At 33.1% G+C, this 25,379-nt stretch overlaps 4 protein-coding genes across 9 annotated transcripts in view; all 4 read left to right on the top strand.

Annotated features, from left to right (window-relative positions):
* The window catches only part of SH3PX1 (sorting nexin 33-like protein SH3PX1), a 143,799-nt gene extending 139,833 nt beyond the window's left edge, over window positions 1-3,966 (top strand). For 2 of the 3 annotated variants that reach the window (XM_090110543.1, XM_090110544.1), the window contains one exon: window positions 1,871-3,966. In XM_090110543.1, the coding sequence (XP_089966669.1) occupies window positions 1,885-3,555 (1,671 nt within the window). In that variant the 5' untranslated portion in view covers window positions 1,871-1,884 and the 3' untranslated portion in view covers window positions 3,556-3,966. Of the gene's footprint in view, window positions 1-1,014; window positions 1,209-1,870 lie in introns of those variants that run through there. The other variant, XM_090110541.1, reaches the window with a different exon arrangement.
* LOC149902172 (CD151 antigen-like) overlaps window positions 1-8,999 on the top strand; it is a 148,866-nt gene extending 139,867 nt beyond the window's left edge. For all 3 annotated transcript variants that reach the window (XM_090110547.1, XM_090110545.1, XM_090110546.1), the window contains 5 exons: window positions 4,114-4,354; window positions 5,866-6,057; window positions 6,632-6,805; window positions 7,627-7,776; window positions 8,527-8,999. In XM_090110547.1, coding sequence (XP_089966673.1) covers window positions 4,217-4,354; window positions 5,866-6,057; window positions 6,632-6,805; window positions 7,627-7,776; window positions 8,527-8,670 — 798 coding nt within the window. In that variant the 5' untranslated portion in view covers window positions 4,114-4,216 and the 3' untranslated portion in view covers window positions 8,671-8,999. The remainder of the gene's footprint in view (window positions 1-4,113; window positions 4,355-5,865; window positions 6,058-6,631; window positions 6,806-7,626; window positions 7,777-8,526) is intronic.
* Window positions 9,000-13,236: 4,237 nt separating this feature from the next.
* LOC149902171 (uncharacterized) lies at window positions 13,237-15,610 on the top strand. 2 transcript variants are annotated; one of them, XM_090110261.1, is made up of 2 exons: window positions 13,237-15,048; window positions 15,145-15,610. In XM_090110261.1, the coding sequence occupies exons 1-2, from the start codon at window positions 14,400-14,402 to the stop codon at window positions 15,525-15,527; spliced, it is 1,032 nt and encodes a 343-aa protein (XP_089966387.1). In that variant the 5' UTR covers window positions 13,237-14,399; the 3' UTR covers window positions 15,528-15,610. The 2 variants fall into 2 exon arrangements, with proteins under 2 accessions (XP_089966387.1, XP_089966386.1); XM_090110260.1 differs by having other exon boundaries at window positions 13,237-15,096.
* A 6,492-nt stretch (window positions 15,611-22,102) lies between these two features.
* Window positions 22,103-24,275, top strand: ras (Inosine-5'-monophosphate dehydrogenase ras). Its single transcript, XM_090110029.1, has one exon. It carries the CDS (start codon window positions 22,443-22,445, stop codon window positions 23,976-23,978), a length of 1,536 nt encoding a protein of 511 aa, XP_089966155.1. The 5' UTR covers window positions 22,103-22,442; the 3' UTR covers window positions 23,979-24,275.
* Window positions 24,276-25,379: the final 1,104 nt, after the last annotated feature.

Genomic DNA, 25,379 nt, shown 5'->3' with positions numbered 1-25,379 from the left:
TACAGTTTTGACTTTCCTACGATTTTATTATATGTATAGAAGATGGCGGCCGCTGGCAAAAATTTAATTATTTGCAATTTAAAACTTCATAGTTCGTTTTATTACAATATGAAGAAAGTCATAGCAAATAATTTACGATGAAGAGGTTCGAGTACTATGGAAAATGCGGATATCTTATATTGAGGAAAAAATGCGTCTAAAATCCTTTACATAAATATATGTATATATCCTATGTTATTATAATTGTTCCTTTTTTTAAAAAGCGATTCGCTTCTGGCACTCGCCGGCCGCTACCGCGGCACGCTCGCTTTGCTCGCTCGACTCGTGCGTTCTTTATTAAAGTCTAACCTAACCTAACCTAAATGTTTTCTATTGCAAAAACCATTCGCTTCTGGCATTCGCCGGCCACTGCCGTGGCACTAACTTATATGACAATAAACAAGTTCTAAAAATATTCAGAATTTTTTAATGTTTTATGAACTTTATATATTTTATACGATCTGGCCAAATGTGGATGACCATATCGTGAAACGTTGACGATTTAACGATCTGATCAAACCATGTTGGCCATTTCATGAAATGCGACCATTTCGTGAAATGGCCACTCATATCATGAAATGATCAAATCTACGATATGACCACGACATATATACCATCTATATACTTACTTAGAGTTTATATTACAGTATGGTATACGTCCCTGTATATGTCCCTGGGTGTGCGCCCTGGCTTCCCCCGTTGTATATACATATTAGTATGTTTAAACAACGGGGGAAGCCAGGGCGCACAGCTAATATCACATAATAATATATAAAGAAATCTTCCGATGAGGTACCTCGATATGTTAATAAAGTGTGTAATAATTGGTGTTTGGTATCAGCGCCATCTGTTTTATGTCAATTGTACTAAAACAGTTTCCTTGTGCCAACACGTAACGATTAAAAAGTCGCAGCTATGTGTCATTCTTGACTTCTTGTAATTCGCTGTTTGCTATATCATTTATCCATTTACGACCCGGCCATTGGTTAATAGCTGTTTGTTTTATATTACAAAATCTTATAACCAATTAAAAATCGCCATTGATTTTACTGCTGCCACGTTATGTAGACTTCTGTTGTAAATGAAAACAAATTCTTTAGTTTCAAACTGTCATTCAAATGACTGTGTGAGGAGTGTATCCGCCTTTTGATTGTGTTTTTGTGAACAAAGTAAGTAAAAATGTACTCTTATTATTTATTTATAACTCTCTTTGTGTCTTAATAATAGACATATATGTGCTTTATGTTTTAATGATTTAAACTTATACTCAACCCAAGTTGACGTCATTGATTTCCATCACAAAACAAGGTTCGCCCGAGCTATATTTTTCTATAATCAAAAATAATGGGCACATATTTCCTTTATTTTGCAAGAAAATATTGAACTTCCAAATGTAATATAATCATTTTGTAGTGTATCAATAAAATCACTGTATAAATTATCATTAATGTCCAATTTTATCCCGAATATCATATCATATTTAACATTTGCGTTTCAATAACAAGGTTCTATGAAAAACCAGCTTTATGATAAATTTTAAATTAACCTTAAAGTCTGTGTAAGATCTGCTATACCTACATCGATCCAATTTTGTCAATTACCACACATGCTTAATTGGTTTGATTACGAAAATGTGTCAGCTTCTTACAGTGAATAACGCCCTAAATGATATACATAAAACTACTTGCAATTCAAGTTTCACACAAATATAATATTTATCGTGTTATGTGCATAGTCCTTACTTTTCTAGATAACACTGATAAGATAGTGCTTGATGTATCTCTAATACATTTCTACAAAATTAATAATCTGTTTTTTAATATTGTTGTAGGTAAAGGGTCCACCATGACGGCCCAAGTGCAAGCTTTGTATGACTTCACAGGTGAGCCTGGCACCACCGAAATGTCAATAACATGCGGAGAAATCTTAACATTAATAAATACAGAAATAGGTGAAGGATGGTGGGAGGGAAGGAATTCCAAAGGTGAAACAGGCCTATTTCCTGCTGCTTATGTAAGGAAATTAACCCAGGAGGAGTCTGCACCAACAAAAATGGCTCCAGCTGCACCAAGATATGACCAAGCTGCAGATGAATGGGGTGAACAACAGTATAGTGCTGGGGACAACAACTACCAAAGAGGTACATCCCAAGATGACGGCTGGGATGATGATTGGGATGACGACACCTACTCAGAAATTGGGCCAGCATCGCAGCAGAAAACACAATACAATCAGCAGCCATTAGCACCATTACCAGGCATGCCCATTAATGATTATAACCAACATATTGATGATACTGTATCTACATTTGGGTCGTCTGTTGGAACAGTTAGGAAAAATAAATTTGCACCATCTTCTAAAGTTAGCGGAGAGAGCTACCTGTTGGGTACACTGAATGTTGAGGTCTCTGACTCGGAGAAAGTTTATATTGTTCAAGATGAAGATGGTTACATCTGGTCTCCAATCACACAGCCATACAATGTTACCGTAGCTTCACCGAAGAAAGAATCGAAATTCAAGGGGATCAAAAGTTTTATTGCATATCAATTGACACCATCCTTCAATAACATTCAAGTCTCTAGAAGGTACAAGCACTTTGACTGGTTGCATGAGAGGTTACAAGAAAAGTTTACACTCATACCTATACCACCTCTACCTGATAAACAGATATCTGGCCGCTATGATGAGCAATTGATTGAGCGCAGGCGGGTGCAACTGCAGGAATTTGTTGATTGGATGTGTAAGCATCCTGTCCTGTCCAAATGTGAGGTATGGCAGCATTTTCTCACTTGCACTGATGAGAAACGCTGGAAAGCTGGTAAAAGGCAAGCTGAAAGAGACAACCTGCTAGGCTTAAATTATTGTGTATCTCTAGTTGTACCTGAAAAAGCTTTACTTCAATCACAAGTAGATCACATCACAGAGCAATGCCACACTTTCATTGGTAGCATGGATTCATCAGTCAAATCAGTTACCAATATGTGTCTCGCACAAACAAAGAGATTCCAAGGCCCATACAAAATTGACTGTCAAAAGACAGGTGAAGCATTTTATAGTTTAGGGAATGCATTAAGTTTGGATGAAGGTACAATAGTTTCTACATCCAAGCTGACGTCAGCTATCAAAATGACAGGAGGAGCTTATATTGAAATAGGAAGAATGTATGAGGAGCAGCCTAAATATGATTGGGAGCCGCTAGGAGACAAATTTCATCTATACAAAGGCATTGTTGGGTCCTTCCCTGATTGCCTCGGGAACCACAAAGCGGCGGTTCAGAAGAAAAAGGAGTGCGAGAGATTAACAGCTGAGCACAAAATGGAAGTTGCACAATTAAATGAAGTTTTACGACGAACCGACGTCATATCGTATGCCCTTCTTGCCGAAGTTAACCATTTTAAGAGTGAGAGAACTATAGATTTGAAGGCCACTATGCAGAAATTTTTAAGGCAACAAATCACTTTTTATAAAAAAATTGTTGAGAAGCTAGAAATAACACTTCAACAATATGATGAATAGATTGTATTGAGTAAACAAATGTGCTATATTCAAGCTATGAGTACACTGAAAAGTATTCAAAATGGACTTTATGAAATTTAATTTTTATATGTGTAACAAAATTAGGAATTTTAATAATCCAAAGGATTTGTAGAAGATATATAATCAATACAATGTATATGTGATGGAAATTGACTGAAGGTCATTATAAAATACACAATTATAATTTTTTATACGCTGATAAAATCTGTACATATACAAACTTGCGCTTTTCGCCATTTCTACAACATATTTTTATTTTTTGTTATGGATAGTTTTAAAGTTGTACTAATTTTCAAATATTTTGAGACATTGTATGTTTATAGGTTAATAATAATTGTTGTAATATTCCATTTTATAAATAAGGTTGCTATAATAAATGATGAATATGTTCCTGAGTGTTTTTAATACAATTTTATACACAATAAACCTGTATTATTTATGTGAAGACCTTGACCTTATGAAATTGTAAGTATGATGAAATAAATATTACAACCATCCACTTGTACAAAGTCTAATCCAATTCTTTTTTTTTTTCAGGATCTGTGTTAGCATCAGACCGTGCAAGATGAGATAGCCAATAACACCAATTACTAGTTTAAGGCAAACATAAGGCTAAGAAATAATAATAGTATAAAAAATAATGGCAACTGAAAAGAAAGATGGTAATGCACTCTTAGCAAAGAAAAAGAAAGTGAAACCACGAAAATCAAGGGATGCCGATTGTTGCAGTGTTAACTTCCTCAAATGTGTTCTACATATTTTTAATGTGATATTTCTGGTGAGTATATTTACTTATTTTTTTCTGCACCATAATATTATAGATATCTCGATCGACTAAACTGGCCGAGAGTTTCTTGACCTAGGGGTCAGCACAAGGCAATTTATTACTTACAATTCCCGACTATAATTGGTAAAATTTGCTCAAGCCTACCTAGTTCATATCCTCTATTTATATTCAAAAACAGATTGACATCTTCGCCTGTTAAGAATCTATACGGTTATTAATTTATTTCCCTGGTGTTAATAGAATATATATTTTTACCTGGTTACTATCATAAAAATGTAAAGTTTAAATTGGGCGTACGTTTGTTTGGGGAAGAAATAAATTAATATATTTAGCAATAACTATTTGAAAAATAAACTTATAAAACCGGTTGTGGCAATCTAAACTCAATAAATAAAATGTTTATTATTTTTGTATGACAAATAATAAGCTTTCCTTTTAAAATGTGTGTCTATTGGTAAATATTCGACCATATGTTACTTTATATATACAGGTACCTACCAATAAAGTACATAAGGGCATAAGATTAGAGAGGATTATGAGTTTTACCACAAGGTCACTGTATACTTCTCCAACTCTCGTTCAAAAATGAATTTACAAGTTTTGTATCATGATACATGTTATACACAATAGTCATGTATGATGATTTGTAATAATTAGCAGGAAGTAAGGGTGTAATAATAATGCTCATTAGACTAATTATTAAGAAGAATTATTTAGTAGACTCGCGCTAATAAACAACTGCATCTTTTAAAAACCATTTTTTTTCCTGTTATAATATACCGTAATTAGCTTTCATGAACATGTTTAATTTAATAAATTTAACACACAATAAAGTATTTAGCTAATTAAAATTAATTGCCAGATTATGAGTCCCGCTCACATTATAAAATGACGCATGTAAAAACATATAATATAAACGATAGTAATATCTCACGATATGACAAAAAAATATCAGATCCTACAATTACAAAACTAAAAAATCATTCAATCTATCTTCGTTCGTATTGTGACATATCTAAAAACACTATCAAACAATCACAGCATATGAATGCTTTATTTTCATCGAAGCATCCGGCCGTCTACACTCTACAATAATATAATAAGTTGTCTTGACCCCTCGTCGACACTGCACTATTCTAAACAGGCCTACTCCAGATCTTACTCAGTTTCATCCTTTATTATAAATGCGAAAGTTTATGTGTGTGTGTTATGCAATTTTATGATATGATTTCTGTGTCTGGAAATAGTAGTCCAGACTAACAAAGGCTACTTTTTACCAGGGTGAAATATTTTTATTTTATTAATTTTCTAAATATCTCAGTGTTCCCCTTTTTTCCCGTGATACCTCGGGCGATAAGCTTGTTCAAAAATCAAAAGTAACGATTCTCTAGCAACTAGTCAAATTGCCTGTCTAGAATATTATGAAGTAGCAGTAGAGGAAGAATAGACGCTGGATCTCAATATTTTTTTTGTATTCCAATTAGTTAGAACCATATCTTCAGTTTGCAGGTGCCGGAGTGTTCATAGTAGGCGCTTGGACGATCGCAACTAGACACCGATTCGTACCACTTCTGCCAACATTTACTTACCCAGCCATTTCCTACTTATTATGTATTGCTGGAGCTCTAGGCTTACCGCTCTGTGGTCTCGGCTGCTGTGGACTGAAGACTGAAAACAGGACTAGCTTGTTGTGCGTAAGTACTCCTTAAATTATAAAAAAAATCTGTTATTCCACGTAATTCATAATAAAATGTGCCCGCGTTGGTTAAATGGAATTAAAACTGCAAGTTTCATTCTAAAATTAACCAATTTACTTAAAAAAAGGCGCTCAATATTCTTGTATTGTGAATAAACACTTCCATTTTAAAATATTTTTAATCTTTAAATTATATAGATATTGTAGACGGAAGATGGCTCGAGACATGTTTTTATACACAAAAACTTTGCTAAATAAATGACCTTGAAAACACGTTATAATTAGATTTCTAGCAACAGAAAGTAATATAACTTTGCATGACATTGACCCATAGTTATATAAAAATGTTCATTTCTAATGTATTTTTCTCCATAAAACACCGATAATATATTAGTTTTATGAAGCAAAGCTCTGCAATATTTTACTTAATAATAAAAAAAAATTATTATATAAACATAAAACGTAATTTTTCACGATACTTACCTTAATTTCATAATATCGTAAAGAAATCATATTTACGATCATACCTAGTCTGTGAAACTATTTCCTAATCTAATGATATACCTTTCCAGTACACATATTTCCTACTAATAACTTTCATCCTGGAGGTGGGTGCCGGCGGTCTAGCGTATTACTATGAAGTAGCAATAGAGGAGGAATTACGCAATGAACTCAATTCCACATTTATCACAAACTATGCGCTGGACACCGTTGTTACTGATGCAGTTGATACTATGCAAGAAGAGGTAAGAATTTCATTATTTTAGTAAATTTGGAAAAAACAATTTTCTTTGTAAATCTAGTTATTTATCCCGTATGACTAAAGATTGATAACTAAAAAAGAAAATTGTTTTTTCCTAAAATAATGACTAAAGATTATCGTTAAAATGGCAACATTCTCTATGTTGAATTAATTTTTTTTTTGTTGCACCGGAATCACTTAAGATTGTAATAATAGTGGTGTCATTCTATTTTCTAAAAATATATTATCGTTTAAGCATTTTTATTAAAGTAAATATGTTTGTAGACCTTTCACACTTGTAGTGAAATACATTATTTATATCTACTTCCTATTTAATTTAGATAACAGTATTTCAGAATATTTTTTCTCAATCTTGATATACAAATATTGCTAGCCCAATATTGACTATTCTCCTGTTTGTCTTTCCGCAAGCAACCTGTCACTGACTTGTTTCATTTACCAGTTAACTGGATTCCGGAATATTTTAGAAATATACACTCAAATTGAACTTAATATTTGTAAAGTCAGCAAGCAAGCAGTCAAGGTTATCTAGCAGGTGACCTTATTATAATTGCTCAAGATCATAAGCCTAAATTATTTTTATCGACTAGGATTAAAAGTCGTTTTTATAAAAATATTTGTGGGATGCAAATGAAACGCCCATGTCGCCCTATCAAACAAAATTTAATTTTTTAGTTAAGATATATTATTATATTGTACATTGATTCCTAAGATGAAAATCGTTACACAAAATTATTACCATATAAAGAAATTGAAACATAAACACATTAGCAGTTTCTCAACATAGCAACCCCATATTTACAGTTCAAATGCTGTGGAGCGGGTCGGTATTCAGATTGGCGTAAAAGCGCCTGGCATGAACACGACCCCCGACTGCTCGTACCTGACTCATGCTGCAAAACTGTTATACCTCGATGTGGCATGAGAGACCATCCCTCTAATATATACTATCATGTAAGTGTAAATCTATATATATAAAACTCAAAGGTGACTGATATAGTGATCTATCAACGCACAGCCCAAACCACTGGACGGATCGGGCTGAAATTTGGCATGCAGGTAGATGTTAGGACGGAGGCGTCCCCTAAGAAAGGGTTTTGATCAATTCTACCCCCAAGGGGATAAAATAGGGGATGAAAATATGTATCATGTTTATTTATCTTTTCCACGCAGGCGAAGCTGCGGGCAAAAATAAATATTACAGCTAGTAATATTTAGGACTCTTTTCACAGCTTTTGTAAGCTGTCCATTAAAATAGTAATGTAGGAAAATTTACGTCAAAAAGTATCAAATAGGCTATCAGAGATTGTGATGGTTATGATATACATATATTAGATGTGAAACTAGTCCAAAAATGCAATATTTTGAAAGCTACTTAGTATAACAATTAATAGATTTCCTGCTGCTTTTGATGGTAGCTGAAGTAATAAGAACTATTGTTTTCATTCATAAATACGACAGGGATATTTTGTCCTTTTTGTGCACACTATAGTAAAAATAAGAATATGATTTTTTTATGTATGTTCAGTACGATTTGTATAATATTATTATAATCATTATGATAATCCAACAAGTTTAGACTTTAGACTTAATAATTTTCAAGACTATCCAGTATCTTTAGAAATTTATTAAGCAGTTGTATCCTTTTTTCAAACACAATATTTGTTTATATACTTCATATAATGATTACATTTGTAATTACAGGGTTGCGTCCACGAGTTCACAAAGCACATCCGAGACCATCTCGTCATACTAGCGGCCGTGGGGGTCGGAATGTCAGTCATACCAATATTCGGTTTCTTCTTCTCATGTGTTTTGTACGTTAAAATAAAACATGTGATTGACTGACCCCGGCCTAAGGCTGCCGCCGCAAAAAATCGCAAGGTTTTCGACAAATCGGCGTCCGCCGGTGACTTGTCAAAACCGACCAATCGGAGCTCGTACCGCGCGACGAAGTTTCCAGAAAGTTCTCGAACCAAACGAACTGTCAGACGCACGCCATGCCCGTTACACTCAAATTCAGAAAAAAGTAACATACCCATATCGACTATTAGCGATAATGTTAGTATATAAAATACAAACCAAAAAACAGTTTTATACATTCGGTTGGTTCGGTTCGGTTTTTGTATCTATATTTTTCTATTGTAAAAAATGTGTTAACTAAACTTAGCATGCGGTAATCCCACAGACATAGATAGACTACGCAAGTACCGCGATCTGTATGAAAACCAAGCGTGTCATATTTTTTGTACTGACCTTGACGCGTTATGACGTCACGAGCGCTTTTTAGTGATGGTAATTTCATTTTACGCTAAATCGATTAGGACGCCACTCCCGCGGCGATTCTAGTATCGTCCTATCCCATCGAAGTAAATCGAAAGAAATCAGATCAAACTAGATCTATGTCTAAGAGGTAATTAAATAAATGAATCGTAATCGATTACTAAATCGATTCAAGACAGAAAAATGATAATTACCATAGACAGAGGAATGATAAAATAAATTTATAAACCTTTTAATATTCTAACAAGTAAACTAATGTGTTTTAGCTTTTTCTTACATATGCCCATTGAGTTACCGTGTACTACGTACTAGAGAGGCCATCGAAAGAAAGTAATGAAACTGTCAATCAATCAATCTTTATGTCCCGTTGCATCAATCCATTTTTCTTTTATGTTCGGGTTACTTGGAAAACTGAAAAAACAAACATAGTCTAAGCAATAAGGAGTTTTCTTAAAAAACTCCCAAGATGACACTTTAACTAATGGCGTCCATGTCATAATATTTATTTTTAGTACCTTTGTATTAAAATACTTAAAAGTTCTAGGTCAAGTCGTATTAAATGACAAAAAAAATCTATGCCTTTTTTTCTGAAAAATTGCTCCTTCAAATTATCATTTTTCTGTTCGATTATAAAATCGATTAGAATCGAGAACTGTTGCATCAAATGAACATCACTAACCACAAAATTGGACAGAAAAATGAGAACAGAAAAATGAGAAGACGCTATTCATTGCTTGTTATCATACGACTCGATCTTTACCGTGCCAAGTAAAAGCCGCAATGTATTCCGAATCATTTCGTATGATTTGGTATCCGTGTTTGTCACGATCGTTTTCCACAAATATTCTTTATTTGATTTTAAAATAAATAGTGCATATTCTGATTAGAAAATTACTTACCGGTGGAAGGAAACATCTCTGCTAACTCGGCCACTCACAGCTGTGGAGTTTCTACAGTTTATAACGGCGTAATTCGGCATTTTACTTTATTCAGCTTCACGTCTTTCCTTGGCGAACTGCAAGCGCGGACTGAGTGTAGGCCAGCGTCAAGTAAGTTTCATAATCTTAGTTTGGACACGGGAAGTACATACACTCGCTTAGTCTATCTTGATACATGTCTGTGGGTAATCCTATTTAAAATTGAATGTTTAATGCTTGCAAAGTAATAATAATGTACGTGTAGATGTTAGGAACAATGCAATCGAAATCATAATAGATTTAGGTGTAAGAGATGACGGGAATCTCATGAAATATCATTAATTCATACCTTGTGTTCAATGAATGTTATAATGTCATAGATATAAAGTTGTTTGTGGTGTAGTGAACTAAAGAGTAAGTAGTAACTGTGAACGAATTTATATTTTAATATATAAGCAGGAGATGTTACACTGAAAATGTCATATAAATGTAAATGCAAAGGCTTTTTATTAATTAAAACGAATAAATAACAGGTCTATTTTAATTAAAAATAACTAGCTATCTTATGACCGGTGAATCAAAAACACGACCACGAAAATAAACAACAAAACGTAGAGAAAGAATAATTTTGGAAAAAAACTTGTATACTCATCTACATAAAAATATGTGTAACACGTACAATAAATTATGTTGTAGCCAATTAATGTTAGTCATACTATATTATCTTATTTATTTGAATGTGATTACATCTATATGACATTGAATATATACAAAGGTGCTATATTGTTATCAATACCGTTTAATTGTGTACTTAAGTCTAGATTGTATTTGATAAGACTTTGGTGATAGTCAATGTATTATGTTTTATACAGGTATTCGTTAGTAGCTACGAATAATAAAATGTGCTTTTAAAAATTACTGTTATTTCGAAATTAGTACTTATTTCATTTTTAAAACACTTCAATTTATTCATATTTTATCTTTAAATTAACATACTAATTACTATGACGCGATTTTGAATCGTCTTTAACCTAAAACTCAATTCCACTGAATTTAGTTTTTAAAATTCGGACATTCACATGCTCAACCAAAGATTTAAAAAATACAAATTGATTGTGTAAATTTATTCAAAAGCCCCATTATTTGTGACCTTCTACCATTTACTTTTTTAAAATCCTAACACGTATGCTAATTCGAACATCTGTATAAAAAGTCGACGGAACCATCACACTGTTATTGTTACCAAAGCTAATGTGCCTTACATTAAATTAAGAAACGTAATCTGTTATAATTAATTAATTATTATTATTTGTATGTCATTTAAAATGTTTATAATCTCGTTAAAGATCTGTTCTTACTGTGTGTTAGTCATTTTTATTTATTGTGAATTTGTATAGTCAAGTCGTAAAACATTTTTGTGCTTTGTTGTTTTACTAAATATTTTAATTGATGCAAAGGCAATATGTTCAGCCAAATATATTTATAATTTTAGTTTTACGGGTATTTGTACTTATTAAAAAATAATTGTCACAAGATATTAAAATATATTGGTTCTATTTGTTGTTTAATATAATTTTTAACTAAAAACTTGTTTTTATTTCTACATATTTTATTCTTATCTTCTTGTATGAGTGAATTCCATTTACATAGTTAATAAAAAAACATACTCAGTATTCAGGATTTCCCCAAAAGGTTTTAACCTTATTCGTTTAAATAAAAGGTTTTAACCTTATTCGAGTAAGTAAATAATTGTGTGTTTTTTACATTTATAGTCGAGTGTTATTTTACAAATTTATATTTGACATGAATTAAAAGGTAAATGACTATTTGAAGGCTATTCTAAGAATCAGCATTACAGCCGTCATTGAGTCATTATTCCCTCAAACTCAAACACTGCAATCAACCAAAACTGAAACCACTCCAACTTTTTTAGAGTTTTGACTCAACGTTTGATTTTCTAATTAGTCCATATCAGTTTTGACTGGGCACGTCGGTCAAAACCTATATTGACTAAATGTCTAGACTTTAAATCAGTCAATAAGGTTATTGACTGAGGGTGTCGGTCAATAACCTTATTAACTGATTTTGTCAGATAAATAAGGATTTAGACCGACGCCCTTACTTTGATTTGATTGACTAATTTTACCGGTCAATAAGGTTTTGGACTGGTTAAGGGTTTTGACTGTAACATAATATGTAACATATGTATAATATTTATGTCTACACAGGCAAGTTCTCTTGAACTTAGCCTAAAACGGGTGCTACTTGTAAAAGAAACAAACATTAACTTAATTTCTTATTTTTTTTTCATTCATCGTCTTATGTGGTTTGTACAAAGCGATTGAATACGAATCTAATAATTATAATGTCAATTAAGTAATGATCTTGAACATGAGATCATCGCAGAAGATTCTCCGTACAATAACATTTTACGACGTAAATTAACTACTGCGCTTGTAAGTCATTAATTAAAAACATAATATGTAATTACCTATCGTTCTTTACGATTGCATATTTCATAATTTTTCCCTATATTTTATCCATTGAAATAGTAACTAATTGTAATACAATTATACTATAAGTTTTCACAACGAATGTAAAAAGGCCTGTTTTTATGTGAGGATGTGTAGTATGTAACTATTTCCGCGGAAAATTTTGCATTTCGCGCACGTGCAGTCCCGTCTAAGTAGCGTGACGGATCATGGTGCAGTGGGGCATAAGAAAGATTTCTATTTTTCTTTTGACTAAAACATTTGGTTACAAATTATTGCTCTCAACCAAACACAATAGGTGTTTTGTAGCTCTACATTAGAGAAACAAGTAAAAGTTTACCAACTGCACTTTTTTTTTAACTTGTCATCGTAACCGGTGAAATACTGAGTCTTTTGTCCTTCGTTGCCTGGTAGAAATGGCCGTACAGCCATAAACCCGCTAGTTGTATGCGTAATATCATAACTTACTTTAATGCGTGCAATGCATTAAGGGATTAATACAAAAGTAAATAAACTAATTAAATAACAATGGAATTTATTTTGAGTTAAACGATTTTTTTATTTAGTAATTAAATGTTTGCCTATATTAACTAACCTAATTTTATAATTATGCTTACAATATATTCACTAATTAGGTATCTAATTTTTTGTTAATATTTGTTAAATATAAGTGGATGGCAAAGAACTATTATCCCAGTGTAAAGAAAACTATAATATGGTGAAGTGATCTGTAAACGTTCGTTATATTTTGTAACATAGCGAAATAATGACGAAAGTATTTTACGTTTTTATTTTCTTCATCATTTTTATCAATACTGTGCAACCTAAAGAAACTATCGTGGTTTTCCGTCGTGGGCCCGTGCAGCAAAGATGTCTTGAAAACAGAAATTACAACAAGTTAAATAATGTAAGATTGAGAATACCAATAACATCAAGTTACACAACGAACATTGTAAGAAATCCCATACCGCGACACCAAAACATTTTATTATTACCTCATTCAAATCGTATCAGTGAAATTACGGTCATGCGACATGAGCAGGCTTCTGTTAAAAATGTCATGAGGCTAGTGCCAATGCAAAAACGAGTTAGACCACCTCCAACTTTCACGACATATTCTGTTCGGTCAACGAATCGCCCTCGATATGACAGTCTAGGTCAAGTTTCCAGCAAAATCCTACCTAGTCCTGCGGCATACACTAGGCTGTCAACGAATCGTCCCGAATATGACAGACTAGGTCAAGTTTCAAGCCAAACCCTATCCTCCAGTACTCCTACATATTCTGGTATGTCAACGAATCACCCTCATTATACCAGCCCGGGTCAAATTTTAAGCAAAACCCTACCCAATACATATTCTAGTCTGTCAACGGATCCGTCTCAAGACAGACAAGTTTCAAATAATAGTCCGCAAAGTTCTAATAACCCTGGACTTCGCAACATTGACACGACTACAATGCCATACTATTCACCGGCATCAACTGTAGAACCAGTTAGAAGCGATGACCCCAACGACAAAGAATATGGTGAATATAAAATAGACATCCGCGGTGATTTAATATATTGATATTTGAAATGTAAGTAATTAAATCGTGTCTTTTTAAGGACATTCAACTAACTAGTAAATTAGTAAAGTTATATTATTTTTTAATATAAATCTGTTTCACAAATATCGTTGGTGTTAGTTATTTGTTTTTTATATTTTTGATATAGTGAGATTGTGGTTACGTGCATTATCCTCTTCACTTTATTTAAGCAAAATAATGAATAATAGAACAGGTTTGTTCAAATACGAATCTGCTTGGACCGCGTCAGTCGACCGGGAGTCACTTTGCTTCGCAGAACGTGTCGGTCTTTACATAAATAGTGCTTGAAAATATTCATAATGAAAATTAAATCGACAATATTTATTTTTTTAATTGCTGTTTGGAGTTGCAATGGCCATCTGCGGCTCCTTGGTGATATCTTGACAGGTGCGCATGACAGGATACATTCTGGAATTCAAAATGTGGCGGGTGCAGTATTAGGGAATGTACACCATGGACTGGATTTTAACATTGGAGGCCATGTTGGCGCAAATGGTCAAAGACGATCGGATAACCAGGGTAATTCAAACAGACCGGGAGATACGGTGGTAGTAGTAATAAAAGAAGAAGATAATAATAATGACAACTATAGGCCTCCGGATAATAACTTTCAACGCCCCAATGGACCTCCACATAATAATCATCACCATGGGCCCCCACATAATAATCATCACCATGGGCCCCCACATAATCAAAATAACCAGTTTGGACAAAATAACCAGAGACCTAATTACAATAATCCAAATAACTTTATAAACAGACCGCCCAATAGACCCAACTATGGAAATGACTATCCTAATAATGATTATCAAAATCAAGGAAATGGAAACTTCAATAACCGCCCAAACAATCAACAACATGGTAATGGCTATGGACAGAATAACTACCCAAATCAACAGCAAGGTAATGGCTATGGACAGAATAACTACCCAAATAATCAACAACAAGGTAATAATGGCTATGGACAGAATAACTACCCAAATAATCAACAACAAGGTAATAATGGCTATGGACAGAATAACTACCCAAATAATCAACAACAAGGCAATGACAATGGACAAAATAATAATGGATATCCTAACAATCAAAACAATAACTTTAATCGCCCTAATTTTAACAATGACAGACCCGATATTACTGGAAACCCTAACCAACAAGTTGGTCTAACGATACCATTCGATAAAACAACACAAAACCCTGAGAGGCCGTCGACGGAGTTTATTTCGAAACCAGACTATCAGCATAAAGAGGAGTCGACAAAAAAACCAGTTGACAATGATGCACCCTTCTTGGTTCCCCTCAATCCTAATGAGTACTCGTATGGTGGAAATAAAATCAACATAACAGACCCGAAAAGGGATACAAATAATAAAGCAGAATCCGAAGATGAAGATTTTAATATTGACATAAGAATTAAAGATGAATAAACTATAAGTTTTATATTATATATGTAAGTATACAAATGGCATTTGTATTTTCAACTCAAATAAATATATTTTTTTTATAAAAACCAGTTGCTTTTAATGTGTTTTACTAATTAGCTCGATCAATGTAAAATCTAGAGACCATTCGTGTAAAGATATACACTTAGATAGTCCTATTAAAATAACAATGTGCTTCTTTATTATTTAGATTAATTGCTGTAACCATTTCTAAAAAAAAATCTTAAGTACTTTGCTTTAGGTAATACATATAAAAAATATTGGAACATTTTATGAAGAAGTACCTAGGTACTTATAAAAGCATTTGAATGCCATAAAACCAAAAACTTAAATTAAAGTACCTACTTATAAATAAATTTATGTACCTACCTAATCAAAGGAAAAATACTTACCTACACAGTAAAAAGTACCAAATAAATTAAATATCAGTACTAAATAATCCACAAAAGAAGTTATCCTTTAAAAATATATGTATCGTCTCGAGTGCAAGTTTTTGTAATACATATTTGTAATACCATTAACAAACAAAAGAATTACGAACTTAAACTTACTTGATTCAATTAAACATGACGTGTAAGGTATTTTTTCCATCTTAGTTACGTCGGAACTAAAAAGATGAGTAATAAAAATATCCAAGGAATGTCCGCAATATAAACTACATACGTCAGTATAACAATGATAATAATAGAAATAGTTGATACCCATAATCTACTTTATCTTTCTAACCCTTAAAAATCAAAGTGTTGATAATGTTCATTCAATATTTCGGATGACTAATCTAATTAGAATATCCCAATATTTATAGTAGTATGACATTTACGAAACAGACAAACTGATGTACATCTGTATTGTGTTTACGTACAAGGTCAATGTTTTATGTACCTCATAAGACTTCCTTTTTTATTGTACCTATTCACGAAGTAAATTATGAACGTTAGTTCTCGTGGCCTTAAGAGCAAAAAGTGTAAAACAAGTAAACCTAGCGTAACTACTTATTACGCGATTGACAGTCCCTCGATGTACACATTTTGTTGCTTGTTTTTAGAAGGCATTACTTAGTTCATACCATGAACGTACTTGCCAACTATACACATAATTAATTTATGAAGTGTACAGGAAAACCGTCAGTCATGTTGAATCTAGTTATTTTCCTGTGGTCACTGTTAGTGAACTATATTAATAGCCAGGATATCGTTGTCACTCACGTTATAAGGACAGAAACATTGTACGTCCTACAACCGTCTCGAGGTAGCGGTTCAGTGCTCCGTGACAATTCTGACCAGAACGTTTACAACGCAGATAATCGGAATATATCTAATACTGAACAGTCGATAATATCCAGTACGGATCATACAATACAGCGTGAACATAACGCGAATCATCATCGCTCCAATACAACGGAAAACAACAATAAAACAATGGCATCAAAGAAAACTGAGACGACACAAGATAAAGCAAAAGATACCGTTCTAGTTAAAAATCCATTTAAAGTACCCCATGAAGCATCTACAAAGAAGCCCACCACTGCAAGTGACGGAATCGACGAAAAAAAGAAAGCTAAGATACCTTCGCATCCTAATAATATAACTGATGTTGACAACATATCTTTTGAAGACCGATCAGTATTCAATGGTGATCCGTGCCCTACAGGATATACAAGAGTGAATGACAAATGTGTGAAAATTGATACCTAACAAAATTTATTTATATATGTGAATTAAATATAACAAACAAAAGCATTTAGTGGTATAAATGGTATATTAAATTAGATATCGTATTTATTAAAAGAAGATTTTTTTAACTAGTACCTTTATTGGTTTTATTCAACAGGCCAAGTTATTCAAAAAAACACATCTTGTTTAGATAGGTAACTATGCGTACAGGATATAAGTCACGAGCTGAACGCCTGGGTTTTTACCAGATTGTATAAAATTGCATTTGATAGAAGTTTATGATGTGGTGTAATGGATAATGTATAATAACTTTCCAAATTTTAATACCACGTCAAATAGGTAAAACACACACACTCTCAAACTTAAATATGTAATAGGAAATAGGAATGCAGGGCCTGAAATACTTTAACTGTCAATTTTTACAACAAAATAATAATAAAAAAGCAATAAATTTACGTCAGTTAAATAATAATTCCTAAAAAGCCTAAATATTTTTTATTGTTGTAATAACTCAGGCCCCGGAATCACAGACACAATCTAGAAAATCTATTGTGTCGTGGACCGATCGGGCCGTTCGGTAGCAAGAAATAATGCACAATTGATTTCTACAAAATGCTAAATCACCTTCAAATTGTCAAAAATAGACAAAATCTCAATAGAATCAACCGGAAGCTTTCCAATAAACAAAATTAAATCATTAAAATCCGTTCATCTGATAAAAACCTGTATAGTAATAGCACAGTAATAGGTATGTTATATGATGATTTAATGCATTTTAAATAACACCAAATTATAGTCGATCCAGTATGCTGTAATCAGCTCAAAAAGTGGCTCGAATAAATTCCATCAATAGGAAAAAATAAATAGTTAATGTTTCAATCAGTAATTTTTTTTCGGATTCATTCGTTAGTAGGTACCCTTAGTGTTAGTAACTACCCATTATTTTTAGTACCTAAGTATATTATGTATTACAAAACAAGAGTTGATCCCCGGCATGTTAAAAGTGTGTAAGTAATTATTAGCCATGAAGACGATGAGACCTCCATTCATTTTTATAATCACGTAGATAAATGTCACTGTAGATTTAAGTAAAGTCTACTTAAATAGATAACTATCTACCTTCATAATATCATATCTTAGACATCTCTTAAGTAAATGCATTTTTTTTTCTAATATCCAGAAATCAGAAATTCGGCTATAAAAATAATAATGGGTAAGTAGAAGCAATGGGACCGCCCGAGCCCGACCCGAACTACAACATCTCTGCTGGTCTATACATAGGTATATAGGCATAAAATATTTTCGAATGCATAATATATTTAATTAAGTAGGTTTAAAAATAATATTAATAATTATTAATTAACATTAACTACTGATTTATTCAAATACAGATAATGCCATCAAGACTAAAACCGCTACTAGACTAGAGTAGATAATTTTTGAAACAAAAAAAAATCGCAGTCGGATGAAACCCATTAGAAAAGGAGGGGAATATGATAAAAATGTAAGGAAAAATAAATTACGGTCAATCCGAGTTCGGGAAGCGGGAGGGGGGAGCTTTTAAGAGAAAAAAATGGTTTCTCTCGATTTCCGACAAAACTACAAGTCCTATAGAAAAAAGTGCAATGGCAAAGTTGTAGGTAATTAAAAGTTCTACAACTTTTGTATTCACAATTTTTTCACATAACCTAAAAATTTAGGTGAAAAATTCAAAAAACCAAGTTTTTGGTCTTTTATTTCTATCTACTTCAAAATTTATTTTTTTTCTACGAAATTTGGTGGAAACTTACTTTATTATGTCCCAAATACACTGTAATTTATTTGATTGAAAATATTTATTTTTTCGCCTTATTTTGAATTAATACCAAAAAAACAACCCAATTTTCAATCGAAAAGTCACCCGTCAAAATATCAGCTTTTTTCAAAAACTTGGCGTGCCTTTTATTCATTGAAATCTCTACTTTCATATGGTGTAAAAAAAATAAACACCACCATAGTAAATGTTCTCAGGAAATGCATACAAACAGTCTGAAAATTAGCTTTTACTAAATCAGGCACACTTCTCAATGCGAAAGTTTGTGAGGATGTGTGTGTGTGTTTATTACTGTTTCACGCAAATTCTACTGAACCGATTACAATGAAATTTAGCACACATATAGAGGGTAACTTGGATTAGCACATAGGTTTTATCCCGGTTATCCCACGGGAACGGGATCTATGCGGGTTTTCCTTTGAAAACGCGGGCGAATCCGCGGGCGGAAATCTAGTGTAATATAATATGTATAAACTTTATGTTTGTTAATATTTATTATTATTGGTAGTCGGTAATTAGTACATAGCATAGATAGATGCTAAGTAGTTACTATCTAAAGTTGCGGTTAACCATAGAGAGAATACGCGTAAATAAAATTAATTATGTTTAATAAGTCAATTATGTACACGACAAACAGGATATCATATAATATAACATTACAACAGTCAACATATTCATAATAATTATGAAAAGTATGAAAAATCATTGTCAAACAATTAACTAAATTACTAACAACAAGCTTAGGTAAATAAGATACCTACATCCTTGCACAAAGTTCGAATTGATTGTATTCGAATGAATTGAATAGGTACATCATACTTAAAATAATACATATTATAATTACATACATACGCGAAATTATTAAGATTTAAAATCAGGTACTTCACTGTGCGGTGTTCCTATACGTTTATTGTGCATATAATAACTAGTAATTAGTACATTGTTTCAGTTATTTGTTTATAATTAATAGAAGCGATTATAAATTCCATAGATAGGTACCTCTACATAAACACACATAAAGCATGGAGTTACATTCCACGAGATCCTCACAGCATTTACCTGATACCTCGCCAATTTTTGCAACAGGTTTTATTCATATAGTTACATAATAAATAAATAAGCAGGTAACTGTACTTGTGAATACAAATTTAATTTATAATAATTATTGAGTAAACTGTAAAATTCAATTCATGTTTTCACGACATGGACAGCCGCCACGTTCGAGTTCGAAGAAAGTGTAAAAAATCCTCAATGCACACAAAAAAAATTCTCTTCATATTGAAACTAAAGAAACAGGTAAGTAGGTACATTACAGGACGTCGTGTCGTGGTCGGTGTCTTTACCTTCTTTTTTGCACAGCAATACACTATCGCAATACACAATAATTAATTGTCGTGTACATATACAAAATGTATTCTTAGCTTGAGTCTTGTTCTTGTATTTCACTTTTTTTTACGTTTACCTACGCCCATACTCGGTATGGTTCGAAAGTGTGTTTGCGTGATACCACTGTACGCCATTTACACTCATTACTTTTACAAATTAATTTGCAAGTATAGTAAAGTTATTAAGATTTAACAATGACTATTATGTAAGTTATGAACCATATTATAATATACTTAAGTATTATTTCTTTCTTTCGTTCTTGTTGAATCAAATGAAATTAAAATTTCGTTCTCCTAAACATATAGTTTAAGCAAAATATGCCAGAGAAAACAAAGTTATGTTTATAAGCAGGTAACTTTATAACAACATAATATATGTATTTGCATTTGAACAACTAAATTTATTTCAATTATAACATTTTAGCACAAAAAAATACAGCTATAATAGCAACATAAAATAATAGAATAGTGTTTCAACTTGGTTTCAACCAAGTTTCAACACTTCCTGCGTATTATGAATGAACATAAGCAAAAATTTCGTGTAAAATTAAGAAAAAAACATTACCTACTTCAATTAATATCAAATAAATAACAATGTGACACATTCCAAGTTTCCATGTTTATATTAATTCATGCTTCCTATTGAATACCTGTGTTGAATACCTCGCGCTGGCTGGACCGATTTTAATGATTTAACATACATATTATTTCGAAACCTATTTTTTTAATGTATTATGCGCGTTACACACGGTGAAGATACTATAATATTTTATGTTAAGATTCTCTAATATAAAATATTACAGTATCTTAAGGTATCCGGTATCAGCGTTCTGACCATCATTTTTCTTTTTGTCATTGCGTACTAAGACCCCTGTAGAACCGCCATCCTGTGGCCATCCTGTTACAAATGACCCGAAATTTTGTGTCAGTGTTTGAGTGGCTGTTTTCCAATTACAGAGCATAATGCGACTCAGTGGCGCACAATGCCGAATTATGCTGATGCTTAATTGAAACGAGAAACGCACCAGCAGGTTGCGCTTGCCAAGTTAGGTGTGAAAGGGATAAAAAAACATACAGGCGTCATTCAAGGTCATATTTTCTTGTTACAAGTTAATGTTCATACTGAAATCTCCAGTGTATTAGAATATATAAGCTTCTTGGGTCATTTGTAACAGGAGCTTTAAGCCTGTAAAAGATATTTAAATAATAATAATGGAAACAATAACTTAATACAAAGGAATATTTTTATTTTACTATTTGCATGAAAAAAGCATAAAGGTGAAACCATTTTTTAAATTTACTAGTATATCATGAAAAACACCATAATTATTATTACCAACGTGCCTAATAAAATTGGTTCCTTTTAACTAGTAACCACAGTTTTAAAAATGTTTTAATTACTTCTAAGTGCTAGCGCGCACGAGCAACTTTGTCTCCGCAACTATTTTGTCTCTCCCATCAAATTGTATGGGGAGTTGCGTCGCTACGTGCGCGCACTTTCATATTAGCCCATAGGTGGGAGAGACAAAATAGTTGCGGAGACAAAATAGTTGCGGAGACAAAGTTGCTCGTGCGCGCACTGTCTAAGATACATAAATATTGGGTATTTCATAAACGTGCAACTAGTAGCCCTAAATTGAAGCTGCCAACACCGACGAATAATGAAATGACATCTGGCATATTTTCATAATTCATTGCCGGCTGACATTTGTAGTTTCTCTGTCATGCAGGGAAGCCGCAAACCAAGTTTATCACATGTTAAAACGTGTTATAAAAAAAATATTTTTTTTAATAATTAAGAATCCTTAAACTTGATGAAAATCTTACTCTGAGGATATAAAAATATCTTTATTACGCATTCCATTAAGAATTTTGGAACATTTAACCGGACCACGTGTACGGATGAAATAAGTGATTTTTAATAAAATTTTCCACTTATAACTCAAAAATAGAAGTCGCAAGAAACACATTAAGGGTTTGAGTACATCAGGTGCTCATAGAGAAACCGAAACACGTGGGAAAAGTGAAAATGGCACACGCTGAAGGCGACCTTCGTGATGGGTTATCGGCGCGAGAAATCTTCGCAAACAGCGAAGGACTCACCTACAACGATTTCCTTTTACTTCCCGGATACATAGATTTTACTGCTGAAGAAGTTGACTTGACATCACCACTTACGAAAAAGATAAATCTAAAAGCTCCATTGGTATCGACCCCCATGGATACCGTGACTGAGGCTGACATGGCCATCGCAATGGCTTTATGCGGTGGAATCGGTATCATTCATCACAACTGCACCCCAGACTATCAAGCCAACGAGGTCCATAAAGTGAAGAAATATAAACATGGTTTTATCAGAGATCCAGTCTGTATGGGCCCTGAAAATACTGTTGCCGATGTGATAGAAGCCAAAAAGAAAAATGGTTTTACTGGCTACCCTATAACCGAGAATGGAAAGTTAGGAGGTCGACTGATTGGTATTGTTACTTCGCGGGATATCGACTTCAGGGAAGGTGACCCACAACTGAGCCTTAAAGAGGTTATGACACCTATTAATGAAATGATCACAGCTCAATCTGGTGTAACTCTCCAAGATGCCAATTATATTCTGGAAAAGAGCAAGAAAGGGAAACTGCCAATTATAAATGGAGCTGGTGAGCTTGTTGCTCTAATAGCTCGAACAGATTTGAAGAAAGCTCGTAGCTACCCCAATGCTTCTAAAGATTCTAACAAACAGTTACTGGTTGGAGCTGCAATTGGAACTAGAGAATCTGACCGTGAGCGCCTCAAACTTCTTGTTAACAATGGTGTGGATGTCATAGTGCTTGATTCCTCGCAGGGTAACTCTATTTACCAGATTGAAATGATCAAATTCATCAAAAACACTTACCCTGACATACAAGTCATTGGAGGTAATGTGGTGACCAGAATGCAGGCAAAGAATCTCATAGAAGCCGGTGTGGATGCTCTAAGAGTCGGGATGGGAAGTGGCTCTATTTGCATCACTCAAGAGGTAATGGCTTGTGGATGCCCTCAGGCCACGGCTGTTCACCAAGTCTCATCCTATGCCCGGCAGTTTAATGTTCCAGTTATTGCAGATGGAGGCATTCAATCTGTAGGTCATATTGTAAAATCTCTAGCTTTAGGAGCTTCTACAGTAATGATGGGTTCACTGTTAGCTGGTACATCTGAAGCCCCAGGTGAATACTTCTTCTCTGACGGCGTCAGGCTCAAGAAGTACAGAGGTATGGGAAGTCTTGAAGCCATGGAGAACAAGGATGGCAAAGGGTCTGCTATGAGCCGTTACTTCCACAAAGAGTCAGACAAGCACAGGGTTGCCCAAGGGGTGAGCGGTAGCATTGTAGACAAAGGCTCAGTGTTGAGATTCCTGCCATATTTGCAAACTGGAATGCAACACAGCTGCCAAGATCTGGGCGCGAAATCCGTCGCTAAACTACGTGAAATGAGTTACTCTGGAGATCTGAGATTCATGAAGAGAACTTATTCTGCACAGTTGGAAGGCAATGTGCACGGTTTGTTCTCTTACGAAAAAAGATTATTCTAAATAGTCATATTTTAATCCTGCTTTAAACATTTCTTAAGATTGTGATATCAATATTATATTTGTGCATTTCAGAAAGGTATATTGTGTATGAAATAAGCAAAATATGCATAATAAGAGCATAATTATTGTTTTCTAGTATTTGTATATTGAGAAAAATTTTAATGAGTTGTTGACTGGTATATTTTTTGCTAAACAGAAGTATTTCATATTATTGTAAATTTTTAACAAATATCACAATGTTCTTATATGTACTGTAAGATAATTTTCTTAAATAAAGTATGAACTTTAACTTGAAAATTGTTTTTTATTTATTTAAAAATAAGATTTTATATGGTTATTTTACAAAATACCAGAATGAATCAGAATAATGTTAGTTTACATTATTAACTGTAGTTCAGAATTCTCGCCTAAAATAAGCACAAAAAAATTATTTTATCAGTAGGCATCAATATTATAATTATAAAAAATTCATACAATCAGTAATGATAAAAATTCATAACTAATAATTTATGCTTCATAAAGTCGGTTACATTAAACAAAGCCTGCACATGATCTTAAACGACATTTAGGTATATAGGTTGTAATAAAAAATCAGGTTATCAATAACTTATTGTATTCTATGTATACTGGTTACTAAATTTCCTCTAATTGGATAAAGTAAATCTCATTACTTGATTTATTGAAGTGCTTCGTGACCTGCCCTAAATCCCTAATCCCCTGACTGAGTTTGCATGCATATTATGTTAAAATCGCTTTGACCCCAACATTCTAAAAATAAATTATAATTTACATGTAATTTACACGATATCCTACTAATATGGTTATAAAAGTGAAAGTTTGTGTTTGTTACTTAGTCAAGCAAATACAAATTGATGGACGTCGTGAAGTTCTGTACTGTAATCCTATCTTTATAGGATTTTGTAATATATTTGTATGACAAATGATTTACCAATTTGAATTCAGATGGAAGATACTTTAACAGCAACGAGAAGTATTGTTCTGCAATCTGATACTGTACCAAAATAAAATAAAAATAAAACGGGACTCTTTCTATTTTTGTTAAAACTGAATATTACAATGTTGGTGACAACTTGTTTTCTCTCAAGCACGTTAATGCCTAATGGCAAGCGATTTCTACACCTTTTAGACCTATTCGTCTTTAATTATTAATGATATAAAATACTAGCTGCGCTTCGCGGTTTCACCCGCGAGGCTCCGCTCCTGTTGGTCTTAGCGTAATGATATGTAGCCTATGCCCTAGCCTTCCTCAATAAATGGGCTATCTAACACCGAAAGAATTTTTCAAATCGGACGAGTAGTTCCTGATATTAGCGCGTTCAAACAAACAAACTCTTCAGCTTTATAATATTAGTATAGATTATCACATTAGCAGTGGATTCT

The sequence above is a fragment of the Colias eurytheme genome, chromosome 15 (genome assembly GCF_061535395.1).
Source record: "Colias eurytheme isolate Ceu_HAF_F1 chromosome 15, ilColEury1 Martin Lab GWU primary, whole genome shotgun sequence".
Classification (NCBI taxonomy): Eukaryota; Metazoa; Arthropoda; class Insecta; order Lepidoptera; family Pieridae; genus Colias; species Colias eurytheme.
The sequence above is the reverse complement of the archived record's forward strand: the minus strand, read 5'-3'. Positions and strand labels throughout refer to the sequence as shown.